This window comes from Haliotis rufescens, unplaced genomic scaffold (genome assembly GCF_023055435.1).
Source record: "Haliotis rufescens isolate VD_foot unplaced genomic scaffold, xgHalRufe1.0.p SCAF_14, whole genome shotgun sequence".
Classification (NCBI taxonomy): Eukaryota; Metazoa; Mollusca; class Gastropoda; order Lepetellida; family Haliotidae; genus Haliotis; species Haliotis rufescens.
This window is the reverse complement of record NW_025963824.1, coordinates 18,765,845-18,789,603: the sequence shown is the minus strand read 5'-3', so window position 1 is coordinate 18,789,603 and position 23,759 is coordinate 18,765,845. Positions and strand designations below refer to the sequence as shown.

Here is a 23,759-nt window from a genome sequence, read left to right as displayed (position 1 = left end):
TTCTCATGGATGCAGTTCAGTACATTGTCTGACAACACACAATCCTGTTCTCATGGATGCAGTTCAGTACATTGTCTGACAACACACAATCCTGTTCTCATGGATGCAGTTCAGTACATTGTCTGACAACACACAATCCTGTTCACAGAAACAGTTCAGTACATTGTCTGACAACACACAATCCTGTTCACATGGATGCAGTTCAGTACATTGTCTGACAACACACATCCTGTTCACAGAAACAGTTCAGTACATTGTCTGACAACACACATCCTGTTCACAGAAACAGTTCAGTACATTGTCTGACAACACACAATCCTGTTCACATGGATGCAGTTCAGTACATTGTCTGACAACACACAATCCTGTTCACATGGATGCAGTTCAGTACATTGTCTGACAACACACAATCCTGTTCACATGGATGCAGTTCAGTACATTGTCTGACAACACACAATCCTGTTCACAGAAGTATTTCAGTACATTGTCTGACAACACACAATCCTGTTCACAGAAGTATTTCAGTACATTGTCTGACAACACACAATCCTGTTCACATGGATGCAGTTCAGTACATTGTCTGACAACACACAATCCTGTTCACAGAAACAGTTCAGTACATTGTCTGACAACACACAATCCTGTTCACAGAAGCAGTTCAATACATTGTCTGACAACACACAATCCTGTTCACAGAAACAGTTCAGTACATTGTCTGACAACACACAATCCTGTTCACATGGATGCAGTTCAGTACATTGTCTGACAACACACAATCCTGTTCACAGAAACAGTTCAGTACATTGTCTGACAACACACAATCCTGTTCACATGGATGCAGTTCAGTACATTGTCTGACAACACACAATCCTGTTCACAGAAACAGTTCAGTACATTGTCTGACAACACACAATCCTGTTCACATGGATGCAGTTCAGTACATTGTCTGACAACACACATCCTGTTCTCATGGATGCAGTTCAGTACATTGTCTGACAACACACAATCCTGTTCACAGAAGCATTTCAGTACATTGTCTGACAACACACAATCCTGTTCACAGAAGCAGTTCAATACATTGTCTGACAACACACAATCCTGTTCACAGAAGCATTTCAGTACATTGTCTGACAACACACAATCCTGTTCTCACAGAAGCATTTCAGTACATTGTCTGACAACACATATCCTGTTCACAGAAACAGTTCAGTACATTGTCTGACAACACACAATCCTGTTCACATGGATGCAGTTCAGTACATTGTCTGACAACACACAATCCTGTTCACATGGATGCAGTTCAGTACATTGTCTGACAACACACAATCCTGTTCTCACAGATGCAGTTCAGTACATTGTCTGACAACACACAATCCTGTTCTCATGGATGCAGTTCAGTACATTGTCTGACAACACACAATCCTGTTCACAGAAGCATTTCAGTACATTGTCTGACAACACACAATCCTGTTCTCACAGATGCAGTTCAGTACATTGTCTGACAACACACAATCCTGTTCACATGGATGCAGTTCAGTACATTGTCTGACAACACACAATCCTGTTCTCACAGATGCAGTTCAGTACATTGTCTGACAACACACAATCCTGTTCACAGAAGCATTTCAGTACATTGTCTGACAACACACAATCCTGTTCTCATGGATGCAGTTCAGTACATTGTCTGACAACACACAATCCTGTTCTCATGGATGCAGTTCAGTACATTGTCTGACAACACACAATCCTGTTCTCATGGATGCAGTTCAGTACATTGTCTGACAACACACAATCCTGTTCACAGAAACAGTTCAGTACATTGTCTGACAACACACAATCCTGTTCACATGGATGCAGTTCAGTACATTGTCTGACAACACACATCCTGTTCACAGAAACAGTTCAGTACATTGTCTGACAACACACATCCTGTTCACAGAAACAGTTCAGTACATTGTCTGACAACACACAATCCTGTTCACATGGATGCAGTTCAGTACATTGTCTGACAACACACAATCCTGTTCACATGGATGCAGTTCAGTACATTGTCTGACAACACACAATCCTGTTCACATGGATGCAGTTCAGTACATTGTCTGACAACACACAATCCTGTTCACAGAAACAGTTCAGTACATTGTCTGACAACACACAATCCTGTTCACAGAAGCATTTCAGTACATTGTCTGACAACACACAATCCTGTTCACAGAAGCAGTTCAATACATTGTCTGACAACACACAATCCTGTTCACAGAAACAGTTCAGTACATTGTCTGACAACACACATCCTGTTCTAACAGATGCAGTTCAGTACATTGTCTGACAACACACAATCCTGTTCACAGAAGCATTTCAGTACATTGTCTGACAACACACAATCCTGTTCTCACAGAAGCATTTCAGTACATTGTCTGACGACACACAATCCTGTTCTCACAGATGCAGTTCAGTACATTGTCTGACAACACACATCCTGTTCTCACAGATGCAGTTCAGTACATTGTCTGACAACACACAATCCTGTTCTCACAGATGCAGTTTGGTACATTGTCTGACAACACACAATCCTGTTCTCACAGATGCAGTTCAGTACATTGTCTGACAACACACAATCCTGTTCACAGAAGCATTTCAGTAAAATGTCTGACAACGCACAATCCTGTTCTCACAGATGCAGTTCAGTACATTGTCTGACGAGACACAATCCTGTTCTCACAGATGCAGTTCAGTACATTGTCTGACAACACACAATCCTGTTCTCACAGATGCAGTTCAGTACATTGTCTGACAACACACAATCCTGTTCACAGAAGCATTTCAGTACATTGTCTGACAACACACAATCCTGTTCTCACGGATGCAGTTCAGTACATTGTCTGACGAGACACAATCCTGTTCACAGAAGCAGTTCAGTACATTGTCTGACAACACACAATCCTGTTCTAACAGATGCAGTTCAGTACATTGTCTGACAACACACATCCTGTTCTCACAGATGCAGTTCAGTACATTGTCTGACAACACACATCCTGTTCTCACGGATGCAGTTCAGTACATTGTCTGACGAGACACAATCCTGTTCTCACAGATGCAGTTCAGTACATTGTCTGACGAGACACAATCCTGTTCTCACAGATGCAGTTCAGTACATTGTCTGACAACACACAATCCTGTTCTAACAGATGCAGTTCAGTACATTGTCTGACAACACACATCCTGTTCTCACAGATGCAGTTCAGTACATTGTCTGACAACACACATCCTGTTCTCACAGATGCAGTTCAGTACATTGTCTGACAACACAAATCCTGTTCTCACAGATGCAGTTCAGTACATTGTCTGACAACACAATCCTGTTCTCACAGATGCATTTCAGTACATTGTCTGACGAGACACAATCCTGTTCTCACAGATGCAGTTTGGTACATTGTCTGACAACACAATCCTGTTCTCACAGATGCAGTTCAGTACATTGTCTGACGAGACACAATCCTGTTCTCACAGATGCAGTTTGGTACATTGTCTGACAACACACATCCTGTTCTCACGGATGCAGTTCAGTACATTGTCTGACGAGACACAATCCTGTTCTCACAGATGCAGTTCAGTACATTGTCTGACGAGACACAATCCTGTTCTCACAGATGCAGTTCAGTACATTGTCTGACAACACACAATCCTGTTCTAACAGATGCAGTTCAGTACATTGTCTGACAACACACATCCTGTTCTCACAGATGCAGTTCAGTACATTGTCTGACAACACACATCCTGTTCTCACAGATGCAGTTCAGTACATTGTCTGACAACACACATCCTGTTCTCACAGATGCAGTTCAGTACATTGTCTGACAACACAATCCTGTTCTCACAGATGCATTTCAGTACATTGTCTGACGAGACACAATCCTGTTCTCACAGATGCAGTTCAGTACATTGTCTGACAACACACAATCCTGTTCTCACAGATGCAGTTCAGTACATTGTCTGACAACACACAATCCTGTTCACAGAATCATTTCAGTAAAATGTCTGGCAACGCACAATCCTGTTCTCACAGATGCAGTTCAGTACATTGTCTGACGAGACACAATCCTGTTCTCACAGATGCAGTTCAGTACATTGTCTGACAACACACAATCCTGTTCTCACAGATGCAGTTCAGTACATTGTCTGACAACACACAATCCTGTTCTCACAGATGCAGTTCAGTACATTGTCTGACGAGACACAATCCTGTTCTCACAGATGCAGTTCAGTACATTGTCTGACAACACGCAATCCTGTTCTCACAGATGCAGTTCAGTACATTGTCTGACGAGACACAATCCTGTTCTCACAGATGCAGTTCAGTACATTGTCTGACAACACACATCCTGTTCTCACAGATGCAGTTCAGTACATTGTCTGACAACACACAATCCTGTTCTAACAGATGCAGTTCAGTACATTGTCTGACAACACACATCCTGTTCTCACAGATGCAGTTCAGTACATTGTCTGACAACACACAATCCTGTTCTCACAGATGCAGTTCAGTACATTGTCTGACAACACACATCCTGTTCTCACAGATGCAGTTTGGTACATTGTCTGACAACACAATCCTGTTCTCACAGATGCATTTCAGTACATTGTCTGACGAGACACAATCCTGTTCTCACAGATGCAGTTCAGTACATTGTCTGACAACACACAATCCTGTTCTCACAGATGCAGTTCAGTACATTGTCTGACAACACACAATCCTGTTCACAGAATCATTTCAGTAAAATGTCTAGCAACGCACAATCCTGTTCTCACAGATGCAGTTCAGTACATTGTCTGACGAGACACAATCCTGTTCTCACAGATGCAGTTCAGTACATTGTCTGACAACACACAATCCTGTTCTCACAGATGCAGTTCAGTACATTGTCTGACAACACACAATCCTGTTCTCACAGATGCAGTTCAGTACATTGTCTGACGAGACACAATCCTGTTCTCACAGATGCAGTTCAGTACATTGTCTGACAACACACAATCCTGTTCTCACAGATGCAGTTCAGTACATTGTCTGACAACGAACAATCCTGTTCTCACAGATGCTGTTCAGTACATTGTCTGACAACACACAATCCTGTTCACAGAAGCATTTCAGTACATTGTCTGACAACACACAATCCTGTTCTCACGAATGCAGTTCAGTACATTGTCTGACAACACACAATCCTGTTCACAGAAGCATTTCAGTACATTGTCTGACAACACACAATCCTGTTCTCACGGATGCAGTTTTGTACATTGTCTGACAACACACATCCTGTTCTCACAGATGCAGTTCAGTACATTGTCTGACAACACACAATCCTGTTCTCACAGATGCAGTTTGGTACATTGTCTGACTACTTCAACACTCTATACAAGACTATGGGGGTAGACGTAGGGGCACAGCCCAAGAGCATCCCAGTGCTCAGCGGAGATTTCTTCACTTATGCTGACCGTGATGATCACTACTGGAGCGGATATTTCACCTCTAGGCCCTTCTACAAACACCTGGACAGGCTAATGGAGGGTCATCTCAGGTATGTGATAACACTGGTGAACATACTGACAGTGGGTCATCTCAGGTATGTGATAACACTCTGGTGAACGTACTGATGGTGGGTCATCTCAGGTATGTGATAACACTCTGGTGAAATACTGATAGTGGGTTATCTGAAGTATGGGATAACACTCTGGTGAAATACTGATGGTGGGTCATCTCAGGTATGTGATAACACTCTGGTGAACATACTGATGGTGGGTTATCTGAGGTATGTGATAACACTGGTGAACATACTGACAGTGGGTCATCTCAGGTATGTGATAACACACTAGTGAACATACTGATTGTGGGTTATTTGAGGTATGTGATAACACTCTGGTGAACATACTGATAGTGGGTCAGTATCTAGCTTCACTATTAGTATCTAGCTTCACTAATTCTTACGAAACTTCTACCTCTATTACATATCTGCCATAAATCCTGTATTTTGGCTTCAATCGTACTCACTAAAATTTTCAGATTTTACTCTTCACTGTCTTTTACACACAACTAGTAACTACCGTGAAAGTGCAGAAGATCACCACTGAAAAATCACCGTCTACCCTAGTGCCTCCCTCTCCAGCGACCCCATCATCTTCTGCTCTCTCCTACAACAGCTACTGAGAGAAGAGCAGAAGATGATGAAGGAGATGATGAAGGACATACGAGAAGCAAAACTGTCCGATATGGATGCTTAGATGGAGACGGGAGCTCTGGCAAAGACTACCAGATGTTCATCCACGGCCGGGGGCCAGGCCACGGACCAAGGCGTGGCTCCTGGTCGCCAACCCATAGACCAGTCACCAAGCCAGCTAGCACAGTTAACAACACCGTACGGGAACTGCACGGTATCCATGGACAGGCAACTACAACCAAGCCACCACGCCATAGCAACCGACTGATAAGCCGTCCAGCCAGCCAACCGCGAAGACACCGTACGGCCGCCATGGGCCAGCCACGCACGGCTACCCAGCCTACCGACCACGGCTTAGCGTTTGACCGTCCAACAGGACTCAAGCCAAGACTCAAGACTCCATGGGATTACCCAGCCGGCCAGCCACCGCATTGCTACCATTATGCACGGGTTACAAGCCTCAGGGAGATATAGACCAGAATCATGGTCACCGGAGGATGACGAGCTCTACGGGGCAGAACCTGAGGGATACGATTATCGACCCCCCACGGGAGATTCCCAAGGTTACTCAGAGTCGGAATCAGAGGGTTTGGAGGAACTTGACAACTCACCCCAAACAAGGTTACAGCGAAGGCTACACTTTTGTGGAACTGATCAAAGAACTTTACCACCTTATGCCTTCACTTCAGCCACATGTGACAGAGGATTCACCACTCCAGATGCCAGAATACTGTGGATGTCATGCGCCTGCTCCATCTCAGCATATTCATCAGACGTTACCTTGGCCCAGCTACGCAGGCAAGGTTGTAGACCAATCGATGGATAACATCCATAAACTCAAGCATGATGAACGTCTACCTCTTCCACCTATGAAACGGAAGATTACATTAAGTAATACGTTACCACTGTTATACCGAGGCTGTTGTCTCCCACAACTGCTGCTATAGCGAAATCTACCACAGAGATCTCAATTACCTCATGCAGCACGTGCGTAGCCACCTAGCTGCCATGTGACACCCTTCACTCTTGTCTCCTTCGTCTGCTTAGCAAGACGTGTTTTCTCCTGCTGAAGCGTTCCTTGAAGATTTGGTGATATTTATTATCGTTTATTCTCTAATAAACTGTGCTTTTATGGGGCGTTGCGGTAGCTACGCTTGGTTATAATTTCCCCCCCAAACGGAAAATTTTTCCCGCCCTTTTTTCTATATACTTGCGGGGTTCGCGTATGCACGTTGTGTTTTACGTTTCCCCTGTTCTTGTATGTTTTGGGGGTTAACATAACTTATTTCTTTAGTAAAAGTTCTATGTGTATGTTATATGTTCACATTGCTCGTTTATTTTCTTGTGAAAATGTTCGTTTGTGAATCATTGTGGTGCGTGCGTTGTAACCATGTTTTGTTCTTTGTTTCTAGAAAACAATCAATGTCTGACATGGATATGTCCCCTGTCTCCACCCCCTCTACCCCTGTTCCTCGGAGTTGTGGGGTGTGCAGAAAGTTTTTGTCGTCCCGGGATCCCCACGATCGTTGCCCGCGGTGCAGGGTTCCTTGCGAGGAAACACGGTGCACCCTGTGCGAAGGTCTGGGACCTGCGGAGTTTGAGCGGTACCGGCTGTGCGCGCAGTCCGTTTCCACCCCTGTGGTGGCCGGTTCGTCCGGTCGGGGCCCCCGTGCGGGCACCTCCTTGTCGGCTGCGGCGGATCCCCTTGCGGCCCTCGGGCTGTCTGGGGCTTCCGTCGCCGCATTGTTGTCGCAAATTGTGGACTCCAAGCTGGCGGCCTTATCGCAAGATAGGCCGCTGGCTGTTCCGTCCCCGGCCTCTTCGGTGGCCGCGGGTTCGGATGCGGGGTCCACCGGTACGGCGCCGGCTGCTGGGTTACCGGTCCTTCCCCCGAACCGTTGCTTCCGCTATCGGTTAAGGACCGCGTGGCCATGGTGTATGACCTCTTCGAGGACATGCCAAAGCCCCTGCCGATACCGCGGGGTATCCACGGTTCCGTGGGTTCCTCCGAGGTATACGACGAGTCGTCCGACAAGGCTTTCCCGGCATCAACCTTGCTGCGCGGGATTAAGCCGTCTTTGGAGAAAGCCTTCACGGCTGCCTCCGGTCGGGGTCTCCCGTTACCTCCCCCGTCGTGGAGAAAAGGGTCTTTCCCAGTTCATGACCTTGCCTTTCCCGAGGCTGGTCCTTCTGCGGAAGCCCATGTGGAGCGTTTGGGGGTCCGTGCCCCACCGGTTGCCACGGTACCGCAAGGTACCCTGCAACAGCTGGACACCCTCGCTCGACACTCCATGCTGGCTATGTCTCACGGAGACACATACCTGGCTGCGGCGGCCAGTCTGGTCGAAGGTTCTCCCACGGACCGTGACCAGCGCATTTACAACTGCTTGCTCGGTTTGAATGCTTCCCTGGAGTACGTTGCCGGGGCTTCGGCCTTTGTTTCCGGCACGTGCCATTTTCTTCGGCGCCAGTCGTATCTGGTTGCTTCAGGGTTGGACGCTGCCAATCAGGAGGTGCTCCTTTCACAGCCTTGGTCTGCTCGGACCCTGTTTAATAACAAGATCCCTGGGGTTCTGAAGGAACAACAGGCCGCTGTGTCTGCCGAGGCCTCTCGGCACACACTGGATCTTGTGGGGTCCTTGCATAGGCGCCAGGTTGCTGCGTCCGGCAGGCCTAAGGGGTCGGGTCCTTCTTCCTCCGGGAAGAAGCCCCGCTCTGAGGGCTCCGGTAAGGGTTCTCAGCAGCCCTTTCGCGGGAAGAAGGGGAACTTGGGGAAGCCCAAGTCGTCTAAGGACGGCAAGGGCCCCTCCAGGTGACTCTCATTGGAGGGGTTCGTATGCCGACAGCGCCAACTTCGGTTGGCCCGTAGGCGAACCCGAGTCACACGGCCCTGGACAGTTGCGCCTGCCGCAGCCCGTCCGGCCCCCCTCTCTTTCCCCAGTGGGAGCCAGACTCCAGACTTACTGGGAGAATTGGGAACAAGTGTTCGACGACCCGTGGGTGGTCAACACGATTCGGTACGGCTTTCGGCTCGATCTCAAAGCGAATCCGCCGCTCACCGTTGCCCCGTCGGCAGGTTTCTATTCGGAAACCGATCTTCCCTTCCTCGCCGATGCCATCGGCAGGTTGGTGGAGAAGAGGGCAGTTCGGGAGTTAGCTCTACCAGAAATAACACCGGGGTTTTACTCCAGGATATTTCTCGTTCCCAAGAAGGACAGTGCCGAACTCAGAATGATTCACAACTTGAAATCGTTCAACGAGTTCTACCTGCGCAAGCCGCCCAAGTTCAGAATGTTGAGCTTGACGGACCTGAAAGCACTGATCATGCCGGCCGACTGGCTAGCTTCAATCGACCTGAAGGATGCTTATCTGCATGTTCCGATTCACTCGGATCATCACAGGTATCTCAGGTTTGTCTTTCAAGGCAGGCACTACGAGTGGGTTGTACTCCCATTCGGTCTTTCGTCCGCTCCCTGGCTGTTCACCCGGTTAACCACCCCCATAGTGGGGTTCCTCCACCGGAGGGGTGTCCGGTACTTCGCGTACCTGGACGACTCGCTAGTAGCAAATCGAATGTCGGACACCCTGTCACGCCATCTCGTTTTCGCACGTCGGCTCTTGGAGCAATTGGGGTGGATTGTCAATCTCCCCAAGAGCGAGTTAACCCCTTCTCAGAACTTGCAGTTCATCGGAGGTCGGTTCAACACGGTGTCCCATCGCCTATTTGTCCCCCCAGACCTGTACAAAATTCAGGCGATGATTGCCAAAGTCTTAGCGGTGCAACAGACTGTTCACTTTTGGGAACAGCTGTTAGGGCTACTTGTATCAGCCCAGGACTGCACCGTACGGGGTCGTCTCCAACTCCGCCCGCTGCAACGGTTTTTAATCCAGTTGTTAGCAACGGAGGTGAACAGTGCGACCGTCACCCTCCCGGATCGGCTCCGACCGCATCTGGAGTGGTGGACGGTCCCTTACAATGTCTTATCAGGAGTCTCTATGCGGCCCTACCGGGCCACGTTGAACCTGTATACAGACGCCTCTCTAGTGGGCTGGGGCGCCCATCTAGAGGGGGAGGTGAGCTCGGGGCTGTGGTGCGTAGACGAACTAGGTCTTCACATCAATTGTCTCGAGTTCAAGGCAGTGATCAACGCAGTCAATCACTGGAAGCATCGTCTCGTCGACGCCCGGCTCATGCTGGCGACCGACAACACGACGGTAGTGTCCTATGTGAACAAACTGGGGGGAACCCACAGTCACTCGCTGCTCGATCTCACGTTCGAGTTTTACGCTCTGGTGGACAGTGTCCCGTGCCAGATACGCGCCCGTCACATCCCAGGTGTGCGGAACGTACTGGCCGATGCTCTATCGAGGCCTCGGGATCCGAGCCCCACAGAGTGGATGCTGAACCCAGTAGTGTTTCAGTGGCTGTGCGAACGTTTGGGTCGTCCGATGGTCGACCTGTTCGCAACGCGGTTCAACAATCAACTCCCGTTGTTTGTATCACCAGTCCCGGACCCGAGGGCCATCGATCACGATGCTCTCGCGTTAGACTGGACGGGCTTGGACGCTTATGCTTACCCGCCGACAGCGTTGATACCACACATTCTAAGCCGGCTTCGAGGAGTTCGCTGTCGAATGTTAATGATCGCGCCCATGTGGCCGAACAGATCGTGGTACCCCGACTTGCTGACCCAGGTCACGCAGTCGCCCCTCCCACTGCCTGTGAGACCGGATCTCTTGATCCACCCTCACACCCGTCAGCTTCATCCAAACGCAGGGCAGTTCAATCTGCACGCGTGGATGTTGTCACCGAGCGTCTGAGGAGTAAAGGTTTTTCTCGCCGGGCGTCTCGGGCATACGTTAGTATGCATCGTGATTCTACCCAGAAGGTGTATAATGCACGTTGGGTTATTTTCACGAAGTGGTGTTGTAAACATCACATTCATTCGCCAGATACGGTATCTGTGCAGGATATTGCTCGTTTCATGTCTCACTTGCGAGAGACCCGGAAACTCTCCGGGGGTTCCATTGCCAACTATGTCTCGTCCGTTGCTACGGTACGGGACGTTGCTATGGGTACCAGTCTCTCCAAAGAGCCGGTGATACGGGGTATTATCAAGGGTTTCAAACAGCACAATCTTAAGAAGGGCCGCCTTCGGGCACCGGCCTGTTGCAATCACTTACGGAAGCTCCGTATGAACCCTTGCATAGTGCTTCGTTCCGGCATGTGACTTGGAAAACAGCATTTCTCCTCTCCTTTGCCACGGCGGCACGTGTATCCGAAATTCATGCACTCGATGTCGCCAAGGTACGATTCGATAGGGGTGACGAAGGAGCGGTCCGCCTGGGCCTGCTCATGGGCTTCGTCGCCAAGAATCAGAGAGTCGGGCAAGCGGAGAGAGAATTCACTGTAAGATCACTCAAAGAAATCTTACATCCTGCTGATACTGAGGACAGAGCGCTGTGTCCGGTTAGGGCCCTTAAGTATTATCTTAAGGCTTCGAATGAACGTAGACAAGGGCGTGACCGTCTGTTCATATCGTGTAACCCTAATCGCACGGTTGACATAACTCGCAACTCGATTGCGTTGTGGCTTCGTTCTGTCATCAATCTGGCGTACCGGTCTCGGGGGTTACCGGTAGCGGGGTCAAACCCGCACGAGATCAGGGTGCTAGCGGCAACATTTGCCCTACACTCGAATATCTCTGTTCACAGAATATTACGAGGTTGTTACTGGCGTTCTGACTCGGTTTTTGCCAATCATTACCTCAGAAAGGTTTCTGATGAAGACGTGGAGGGGGTGCACCGTCTTGGGCCGCTGATCGCGGCACAAGCGGTCATCTAGGGGGTGTGTCCAGCGCAATTTCAAACTCCGCAGTCGTCAGTCCTTGCACGGTGGTCAATCTGGGTCGTCTCCAATGTTCCCACGCCGTGGGTACAGGAGTGGGGGTCCTGCAAACCAGCGCACTCACACCACAGGTGAGGCGGCTTTATGTGTGTTTTGTCCTTATTTGTATTTTGACAATTATGCATTTAATTGTCTGTCGTGTATTCCAACCTTGCGATACATGCTTACGAATACTGGAATTAGGTCACGCGCCTAATGCATACTTTCAGTAGGCTTGCTCTGGGATATACGGTCTGAAGGAAATTAATTTCCCTCTTTTCGACTGTTTAACCTGATCTAAGATTTAGCTCACGCGGATACAGTGTTCTCATCCGCTGCGGCGATGAAATACCTATCCAGTGGGGCCGTTTGGAGTCACCAATCGTTTTGGCAATGACGATTGAGCCTTACGGTATGCGCAAGACAGTGCTTTGGTATTCCTATAGGGTAACGCCTAGCTAGGTGCATGCGCATCGAGTGCTTCCGCCTTGGTGTTTACTTCCGCTGGTCGGAAGGAACGCTAGCAGTCAGGATTCGGGTTGTAGGTGCTCCCCACCGCCTACTGTGGTAGTCAGCCTCGGTATAACAGTGGTAACGTATTACTTAATGTAATTTGTAGAATTTTCCTATTCGGAATATTCTATAAGTAATACGTTACCACTGGGCTGCTGCCCGCCCGTCCGTCCCCCGAGCACTTGCTCTCGCAGGAGACAAGAGTGAAGGGTGTCACATGGCAGCTAGGTGGCTACGCACGTGCTGCATGAGGTAATTGAGATCTCTGTGGTAGATTTCGCTATAGCAGCAGTTGTGGGAGACAACAGCCTCGGTATAACAGTGGTAACGTATTACTTATAGAATATTCCGAATAGGAAAATTCTACAATTATACAAGACTCACAATGAAACGGAAGAGTTTCAAGACTTGGATGAGGATTTCTATAAATTATTGCGCAATCCCAACATGAACATACTGGCTGGCTCGTGTCGGCCTTTGACGCAGTCGCAAAGAACAAAGGGTGACGTCTGTCTGGACTTGCAGGTGTGATCAGTGACGACATAAGTGAGTAGAACTCTTGTCTTGACCCCAGCAGTGACATTTCACAGGACGTAATTAGTGTTTGAATGACATTATTTATATATTTTATATACAAGTGCTGCTCAATAAACAGTGGTGTGGAATACATCAGCGTATGTCTAAGTTGGTATTTTTGCTATCCAAAATGTCTTATTGTTGATATAAATGCGATGTTTAAAAATGCGAGCAAAGACCACTCGCATTTTTCGCATTTAATTCACGCTCGCATTGATTTCAAGATTTACAGTAATCCCTGTGGAAGATCAAGCGGCAGAGGGGAAAGAAAATTCTGACTTCCTTACAACCTCCTCCGACGCTATAGACTTTTTCGATAACGTACTCTGGTTACAAAACAAAACAAAACATTGACTCTGGGCCCAGTGGGAGGGTGCCTTCTGTCATATGCCAAAAATTGGAAGCAAGTTACGCCCGACCACTGGATTCTAGACGTCGTGGCTCACGGTTACAAGCTACACTTCAGGAAACATCCGAGCCTGAACAAGCCCGGTGCCAAGTTTGTAGCTGCAGAATTGGCTGTCAGGAAACTACTAAAGAAGTGAGCTATTTTGGAACTAAAAGAGTCTAACAACACCAAAGGTTTTTAGTCCTGAAAAACAACACAACCGAGATGAGGATGATAATAGATCTAAAGATCCTCAACAAGAGATATCTGGTGCCACCTCCAAAATTCCAGATGGAATCCATACGGAAGTTGCAGTCGATGTTGAAGAATGGAGCCTGGCTTATCAGCCTAGATCTTACAGATGCATATCTTCACGTCCCGATACACACATCATCTTGGATATATCTACACTTCGCAATCAATGGCTGACGTTACAAATTCCTAGTCTTTCCATTCAGGATAGCAATAGCACCTTTGCTATTCACCAGAATTACAGCGCCAGTCATTATGTTCGCACATCTCCAGCTAGTTCGAATCCATGGGAAAAATCAGCTTCATCAGAACATGATATTCTTGGTCCAGGTTATGACTTTCCTAGGTTTCCTAGTCAATCCAGCAAAGTCAGAGACCACTCCGGTCCAAGACATTATATACATCGGAGCAAGATTCCAGCTAGACAGGGGATATCTATGTCCTCCAGAGGATTCATTCAACAAGACTTTAAAGATGATCCAATCAATCTCAAGTCAACCCAGCAAGTCGCTGAGGTGGTGGATGTCTCTGCTAGGCAACTTGACATCTCTACAGGACATGACCTCTCCAGACATGGGTAAACTCTATACGATCGAAGGGGCCAGAGTTCCAGTCTCAGCTTCTCCTATTTGGCTACCAGACCTCCTTTGGTGGACTCACAGAGAACATGTGATAAGCAGCATCCCGACCGGAAGTGACGTCAGCACCGGAAATAGCTGAACAAATTCTTGTAACCATGAGGTAGACCTAGAAAGACATCATTACCAAAAAGGGGAAGTGACGTCATAACTGGAAGTGACGTCAGAACTGGAAGTGACATAATCGCTGGTATTATAGGTCACTAATCCAGGTTAATTATGGTCAAAATCAGCAGATATAACGGTAAATCTAGTGATATATTTGTCTGATTATTGACATAATTTCTGATTTTCAAGTCCTCCAGGGGAATTTCAGAGGAAATTATCTCAGTAGGATGAGAATCAGGACATTATGGTTTCCAGAAGAGGATTACTGTCAATTGCACAGGAAGTTACCAGAGGCAGATCCCACTGGGGCTCTCTGGTATATTCTGGCACATATGTAATAGAGGTAGAAGTTTCGTAAAAATTATTGAACAATGGTTATCATTGTTAATAATTCTAAGAATACTACCTCTATTACAAACAAATTACTCCTTCCACCTCCCCAATTCATCTACCTCTAGTAGGAGATGAGGGAAAAAAGTGAGGTTTCCGCCATTATGTCATGGCTTGGGTAGTTCCAAGACTAGTTGGCGACAACTAGTTGTGTGTAATTGACAGTGAAGAGAACTTCCTTAAAAATCTGAAAATTTCAGTTAGTGTGATTGAAGCCAAAATAAGGATTTATGGAATATCTGTACTGGAGGTAGTACTCTTAGAATTATTAACAATTGTTCCATATGACTTTCTAGCTTCACTATTAATATCTAGCTTTACTATCTAGCTTTACTATCAGCATCTAGCTTCACTATCAGTATCTAGCTCCACTATCAGTATCTAGCTCCACTATCAGTATCTAGCTCCACTATCAGTATCTAGCTTCACTATCAGTATCTAGCTTTACTATCTAGCTTCACTATCAGTATCTAGCTTCACTATCAGTATCTAGCTTTACTATCTAGCTTCACTATCAGCATCAAGCTTCACTATCAGTATCCAGCTTCACTATCAGCATCTAGCTTCACTATCAGTATCTAGCTCCACTATCAGTATCTAGCTTCACTATCAGTATCCAGCTTCACTATCAGTATCTAGCTCACTATCAGTATCTAGCTCCACTATCAGTATCTAGCTTCACTATCAGTATCTAGCTTCACTATCAGTATCTAGCTTCACTATCAGTATCTAGCTCCACTATCAGTATCTAGCTTCACTATCAGTATCCAGCTTCACTATCAGTATCTAGCTTCACTATCAGTATCTAGCTCCACTATCAGTATCAAGCTTCACTATCAGTATCCAGCTCCACTATCACTATCCAGCTTCACTATCAGTATCTAGCTTCACAATCAGTATCTAGCTTTACTATCCAGCTTCACTACTAGTATCTAGCTTCACTACTAGTATCTAGCTTCACTATCAGTATCTAGCTCCACTATCACTATCCAACTCCACTATCAGTATCTAGCTTCACTATCAGTATCTAGCTTCACTATCACTATCCAGCTCCACTATCACTATCCAGCTTCACTATCACTATCCAGCTTCACTATCAGTATCCAGCTTCACTATCACTATCCAGTTTCACTATCACTATCCAGCTTCATTATCAGTATCTAGCTTCACTATCAGTATCCAGCTCCACTATCAGTATCCAGCTTCACTATTACTATCCAGCTCTACTACCAGTATCCAGCTTCACTATTACTATCCAGCTCCACTACCAGTATGTAGCTTCACTATCAATATCTAGCTCCACTATCAGCTCAGTTCCACTATCAGTATCCAGTTTCACTATTACTATCCAGCACCACTATCAGTATCCGGCTCCACTATCAGTATCTAGCTCCACTATCAGTATCCAGCTTCACTATCACTATCCAGCTTCACTATCAGTATCCAGCTTCACTATCAGTATCTACCTTCACTATCACTATGCAGCTTCACTATCAGTATCCAGCTTCACTATCACTATCCAGCTTCACTATCACTATCCAGCTTTACTATCAGTATCCAGCTTCACTATCACTATCGAGCTTCACTATCACTATCCAGCTTCACTATCAGTATCCAGCTTCACTATCAGTACCCAGCTCCACTATCAGTATCCAGTTTCACTATTACTATCCAGCACCACTATCAGTATCCAGCTCCACTATCAGTATCTAGCTCCACTATCAGTATCCAGCTTCACTATCACTATCCAGCTTCACTATCAGTATCCAGCTTCACTATCAGTATCTAGCTTCACTATCACTATCCAGCTTCACTATCACTATCCAGCTTCACTATCACTATCCAGCTTTACTATCAGTATCCAGCTTCACTATCACTATCGAGCTTCACTATCACTATCCAGCTTCACTATCAGTATCCAGCTTCACTATCAGTACCCAGCTTCACTATCAGTATCTAGCTCCACTATCAGTATCCAGCTCCACTATCACTATCCAGCTTCACTATCAGTATCTAGCTTCACTATCAGTATCCAGCTCCACTATCAGTATCCAGCTCCACTATCACTATCCAGCTTCACTATCAGTACCCAGCTTCACTTTCAGTATCTAGCTTCACTATCAGTATCTAGCTTCACTATCAGTATCCAGCTTCACTATCAGTATCCAGCTTCACTATCAGTATCCAGCTCCACTTTCACTATCCAGCTTCACTATCACTATCCAGCTGCACTATCAGTATCTAGCTTCACTATCAGTATCCAGCTTCACTATCAGTATCTAGCTCCACTATCAGTATCCAGCTCCACAATCACTATCCATCTTCACTATCAGTATCCAGCTCCACTATCAGTATCTAGCTTCACTATCAGCTTCACATCAGTATCTAGCTTCACTATCAGTATCCAGCTCCACTATCAGTATCTAGCTTCACTATCAGTATCTAATTTCACTATCAGTATCCAGCTTCACTATCAGTATCAAGCTTCACTATCAGTATCAAGCTCCACTATCACTATCCAGCTCCACTATCAGTATCTAGCCTCACTATCACTATCCAGCTCCACTATCAGTATCCAGGTTCACTATCAGTATCTAGTTTCACTATCAGTATCCAGTTTCACTATCACTATCCAGCTCCACTATCAGTATCTAGCCTCACTATCACTATCCAGCTCCACTATCAGTATCCAGGTTCACTATCAGTATCCAGCTTCACTATCACTTTCCAGCTTCACTATCAGTATCCAGCTTCACTATCACTATCCAGCTTCACTATCAGTATCTGGTTTCACTATCACTATCCAGCTTCACTATCAGTATCTAGCTTCACTATCAGTATCCAGCTTCACTATCAGTATCCAGCATCACTATCAGTATCCACCTTCACTATCAGTATGTAGCTTCACTATCAGCTTCACATCAGTATCTAGCTTCACTATCAGTATCCAGCTCCACTATCAGTATCTAGCTTCACTATCAGTATCTAATTTCACTATCAGTATCCAGCTTCACTATCAGTATCTAGCCTCACTATCACTATCCAGCTTCACTATCAGTATCCAGGTTCACTATCAGTATCCAGCTTCACTATCACTATCCAACTTCACTATCAGTATCTGGTTTCACTATCACTATCCAGCTTCACTATCAGTATCTAGCTTCACTATCACTATCCAGCTTCACTATCAGTATCCAGCTTCACTATCAGTATCCAGCTTCACTATCAGTATCAGCTTCACTATCAGTATCTAGCTTCACTATCAGTAACCAGCTCCACTATCACTATCCAGCTCCACTATCAGTATCTAGCTTCACTATCAGTATCTAGCTTCACTATCAGTATCTAGCTTCACTATCAGTATCCAGCTTCACTATCACTATCCGTCTTCACTATCAGTAACCAGCTCCACAATCAGTATCCAGCTCCACTATCAGTATCCAGCTCCACTATCAGTATATAGCTCTACTATCAGTATCTAACTTCACTATCACTATCCAGCTTCACTATCACTATCCAGCTCCACTGTCACTATCTCTCTTTTGTTAGCATAATAGAAGGGATCATTTTGAGAACCTAAAAAGATTTGTTTAAAATAAATAACTTGGCATACCCTCAGCCCTTTAGTGTAAAGGGGAACTCTGTGTTCCTCTGGATTTTGCTAATACTTCTATGTGCTGTTAGATATTAATTTCAAATAAAATTAGCTATAATTATAAAGCGAGGTACAGAGCTGTTAGGTTTTCACTGCTTTTGATGAGTGCTGTCATATTGCTTGTAGGTCTGCAGAAGTGATATTTTCCATGGCCCAGTCATATGCTAGGAAGTTTACATCATCAGCCTTTCCGTCCGTGGAGATGATGAGCCACCTGGTGACAGCGCGGCGGGCGCTGGGGCTGTTCCAGCACCACGATGGCATCACCGGCACAGCCAAGGACTTTGTGGTTGTGGACTACGGCAACAGGTCAGTTAGTTTGTTGCAATATTCCTAGAATGTAGATAGGAAAGTAAATGTACAGGCTATTTCAGACTTCTTTGTTATTCATATTGGAATATGTTGCCATTATGTGCAGTGTTTACAACGCTGGTCTCTTTGGTCTAACTGTCTGATTTATGTTGATACACTTTGTGTGTTGTAGGATAGTGGAGTCCCTGGCACATCTGAAACGCTTGATAGTAGAGTGTGCCACGTACCTACTTGCTGCCGAGAAGAATGACTACAAAGACAAGACATACTACTTCAATGTGGTCAGTTCCATGCCGCAACGGTGGCCTATTTAGCTCACCTCAATAATAGCTTCCTGCCTGTCTCTGGCAAGGTGCATTCCTCATCTGCTTCGATCATCCCAGAAATTGTATCATTAAAAGAAGTCTGCATATTTTAGCAACATTTTAGTTTCACCCATATTGGTTTTGTATTTGTTTGTTTGTTGTTTAATGCTGCACTCAGCAATATTCCAGCTATATGACGGCAGTCTGTAAATAATCTAGTCTGGACCAGACAATCCATTGATTGATATCATGAGCATCAATCCATGCAATTGGGATACGATGACATGCATCAAACAAGTCAGCGAGCCTGACCACCCATTCCATAAGTCGCCTCTTACGACAAGCACAATGGCCTTTTATGGCAAGCATGGGTTGCTGAAGATGTATTCTAGCCTGGATCTTCATGGGTTCCAATATTTGTGCAGCAGGGTTTCTGTAAGAAGCCATGTGTGTGTAAAGCTGGCGATGTGTGAAGCCATGTGTGTGTAAAGCTTGCAATGGAAGGAGCCATGTGTGTGTAAAGCTGGCGATGTGAGGAGCCATGTGTGTGTAAAGCTGGCGATGTGTGGAGCCATGTGTGTGTAAAGCTTGCGATGTGAGGAGCCATGTGTGTGTAAAGCTGGCGATGTGAGGAGCCATGTGCGTGTAAAGCTTGCGATGTGAGGCGCCATGTGTGTGTAAAGCTTGCGATGTCAGCAGCCATGTGTGTGTAAAGCTTGCGATGTGAGGAGCCATGTGTGTGTAAAGCTTGCGATGTGAGGCGCCATGTGTGTGTAAAGCTTGCGATGTGAGGCGCCATGTGTGTGTAAAGCTGGCGATGTGTGGAGCCATGTGTGTGTAAAGCTGGCGATGTGAGGAGCCATGTGTGTGTAAAGCTGAGATTGTATAACAGGTCTTCTGAGTTTGTATAACAGGTCTTCTGAGTTTGTTTAACCGATCTTCTGAGCTTGTATAACAGGTCTTCTGAGCTTGTATAACAGGTCTTCTGAGTTGGTATAACAGGTCTTCTGAGTTTGTATAACAGACCTTCTGTATTTTTATAACAGGTCTTCTGTGTTTGTAAAACAGGTTTTCCGTGTTTGTATAACAGGTCTTCTGTGTTTCAGGATGAGTTGAGGGAATCCCATGATTCTCTGCCAGACAAGACAGTCATGGAGTTGTCAGAGAGCTTTAGGTAAGGGAGATTTGTTATCTGTGATTTTCTCACCACATCATGCTTTAGCTGACCAAGCGGCCATACGAGTTGGCAGTTATCGCTCAGACTCCCACAATTGTGTTTTGGATTAAGCAGATACATCACATTTTTAAACTGACACATGGCGAGGAGCTACATTAGACATTGCTGCCCCTGACTGACACATGGCGAGGAGCTACATAAGGCATTGCTGCCCCTGACTGACACATGGCGAGGAGCTACATTAGACATTGCTGCCCCTGACTGACACATGGCGAGGAGCTACATTAGACATTGCTGCCCCTGACTGACACATGGCAAGGAGCTACATAAGACACTGCTGCCCCTGACTGACACATGGCGAGGAGCTACATTAGACATTGCTGCCCCTGACTGACACATGGCGAGGAGCTACATTAGACATTGCTGCCCCTGACTGACACATGGCAAGGAGCTACATTAGACATTGCTGCCCCTGACTGACACATGGCGAGGAGCTACATTAGACATTGCTGCCCCTGACTGACACATGGCAAGGAGCTACATTAGACATTGCTGCCCCTGACTGACACATGGCGAGGAGCTACATTAGACATTGCTGCCCCTGACTGACACATGGCAAGGAGCTACATTAGACATTGCTGCCCCTGACTGACACGTGGCAAGGAGCTACATTAGACATTGCTGCCCCTGACACGTGGCGAGGAGCTACATTAGACATTGCTGCCCCTGACTGACACATGGCAAGGAGCTACATTAGACATTGCTGCCCCTGACTGACACATGGCAAGGAGCTACATTAGACATTGCTGCCCCTGACTGACACATGGCGAGGAGCTACATTAGACATTCCTGCCCCTGACTGACACATGGCGAGGAGCTACATTAGACATTGCTGCCCCTGACTGACACATGGCAAGGAGCTACATTAGACATTGCTGCCCCTGACTGACACATGGCAAGGAGCTACATTAGACACTGCTGCCCCTGACTGACACATGGCAAGGAGCTACATTAGACATTCCTGCCCCTGACTGACACATGGCAAGGAGCTACATTAGACACTGCTGCCCCTGACTGACACATGGCAAGGAGCTACATTAGACATTGCTGCCCCTGACTGACACATGGCGAGGAGCTACATTAGACATTGCTGCCCCTGACTGACACATGGCAAGGAGCTACATTAGACATTGCTGCCCCTGACTGACACATGGCGAGGAGCTACATTAGACATTGCTGCCCCTGACTGACACATGGCAAGGAGCTACATTAGACACTGCTGCCCCTGACTGACACATGGCAAGGAGCTACATTAGACATTGCTGCCCCTGACTGACACATGGCGAGGAGCTACATTAGACATTGCTGCCCCTGACTGACACGTGGCAAGGAGCTACATTAGACATTGCTGCCCCTGACTGACACGTGGCAAGGAGCTACATTAGACATTGCTGCCCCTGACTGACACATGGCGAGGAGCTACATTAGACATTGCTGCCCCTGACTGACACATGGCAAGGAGCTACATTAGACATTGCTGCGCCTGACTGACACATGGCAAGGAGCTACATTAGACATTGCTGCCCCTGACTGACACATGGCGAGGAGCTACATTAGACATTGCTGCCCCTGACTGACACATGGCAAGGAGCTACATTAGACACTGCTGCCCCTGACTGACACATGGCGAGGAGCTACATTAGACACTGCTGCCCCTGACTGACACATGGCAAGGAGCTACATTAGACATTGCTGCCCCTGACTGACACATGGGGAGGAGCTACATTAGACATTGCTGCCCCTGACTGACACATGGCGAGGAGCTACATTAGACACTGCTGCCCCTGACTGACACATGGCAAGGAGCTACATTAGACATTGCTGCCCCTGACTGACACCTGGTGAGGAGCTACATTAGACATTGCTGCCCCTGACTGACACATGGCGAGGAGCTACATTAGACATTGCTGCCCCTGACTGACACATGGCGAGGAGCTACATTAGACATTGCTGCCCCTGACTGACACATGGCAAGGAGCTACATTAGACACTGCTGCCCCTGACTGACACATGGGGAGGAGCTACATTAGACATTGCTGCCCCTGACTGACACATGGCGAGGAGCTACATTAGACACTGCTGCCCCTGACTGACACATGGCAAGGAGCTACATTAGACATTGCTGCCTCTGACTGACACATGGCAAGGAGCTACATTAGACATTGCTGCCCCTGACTGACACATGGCAAGGAGCTACATTAGACATTGCTGCCCCTGACTGACACATGGCGAGGAGCTACATTAGACATTGCTGCCCCTGACTGACACATGGCAAGGAGCTACATTAGACATTGCTGCCCCTGACTGACACATGGCAAGGAGCTACATTAGACACTGCTGCCCCTGACTGACACCTGGTGAGGAGCTACATTAGACATTGCTGCCCCTGACTGACACATGGCAAGGAGCTACATTAGACATTGCTGCCCCTGACTGACACATGGCAAGGAGCTACATTAGACATTGCTGCCCCTGACTGACACATGGCAAGGAGCTACATTAGACATTGCTGCCCCTGACTGACACATGGCAAGGAGCTACATTAGACATTGCTGCCCCTGACTGACACCTGGTGAGGAGCTACATTAGACATTGCTGCCCCTGACTGACACATGGCAAGGAGCTACATTAGACATTGCTGCCCCTGACTGACACCTGGGAAGGAGCTACATTAGACATTGCTGCCCCTGACTGACACATGGCAAGGAGCTACATTAGACATTGCTGCCCCTGACACATGGCGAGGAGCTACATTAGACATTGCTGCCCCTGACTGACACATGGCAAGGAGCTACATTAGACACTGCTGCCCCTGACTGACACATGGCAAGGAGCTACATTAGACATTGCTGCCCCTGACTGACACATGGCGAGGAGCTACATTAGACATTGCTGCCCCTGACTGACACGTGGCAAGGAGCTACATTAGACATTACTGCCCCTGACTGACACATGGCGAGGAGCTACATTAGACATTGCTGCCCCTGACTGACACATGGCGAGGAGCTACATTAAACATTGCTGCCCCTGACTGACACATTGCAAGGAGCTACATTAGACATTGCTGCCCCTGACTGACACATGGCAAGGAGCTACATTAGACACTGCTGCCCCTGACTGACACATGGCAAGGAGCTACATTAGACACTGCTGCCCCTGACTGACACATGGCGAGGAGCTACATAAGACACTGCTGCCCCTGACTGACACATGGCAAGGAGCTACATTAGACACTGCTGCCCCTGACTGACACGTGGCAAGGAGCTACATTAGACACTGCTGCCCCTGA

General features: G+C 47.0%; 1 protein-coding gene across 5 annotated transcripts in view; it reads left to right on the top strand.

Annotated features, from left to right (window-relative positions):
- The window catches only part of LOC124122870 (alpha-mannosidase 2x-like), a 116,353-nt gene that overhangs the window by 53,604 nt on the left and 38,990 nt on the right, over positions 1-23,759 (top strand). For all 5 annotated transcript variants that reach the window (XM_048395098.1, XM_048395097.1, XM_048395099.1 and 2 more), the window contains 4 exons: positions 5,371-5,573; positions 18,743-18,925; positions 19,101-19,209; positions 20,340-20,407. In XM_048395098.1, coding sequence (XP_048251055.1) covers positions 5,371-5,573; positions 18,743-18,925; positions 19,101-19,209; positions 20,340-20,407 — 563 coding nt within the window. The remainder of the gene's footprint in view (positions 1-5,370; positions 5,574-18,742; positions 18,926-19,100; positions 19,210-20,339; positions 20,408-23,759) is intronic.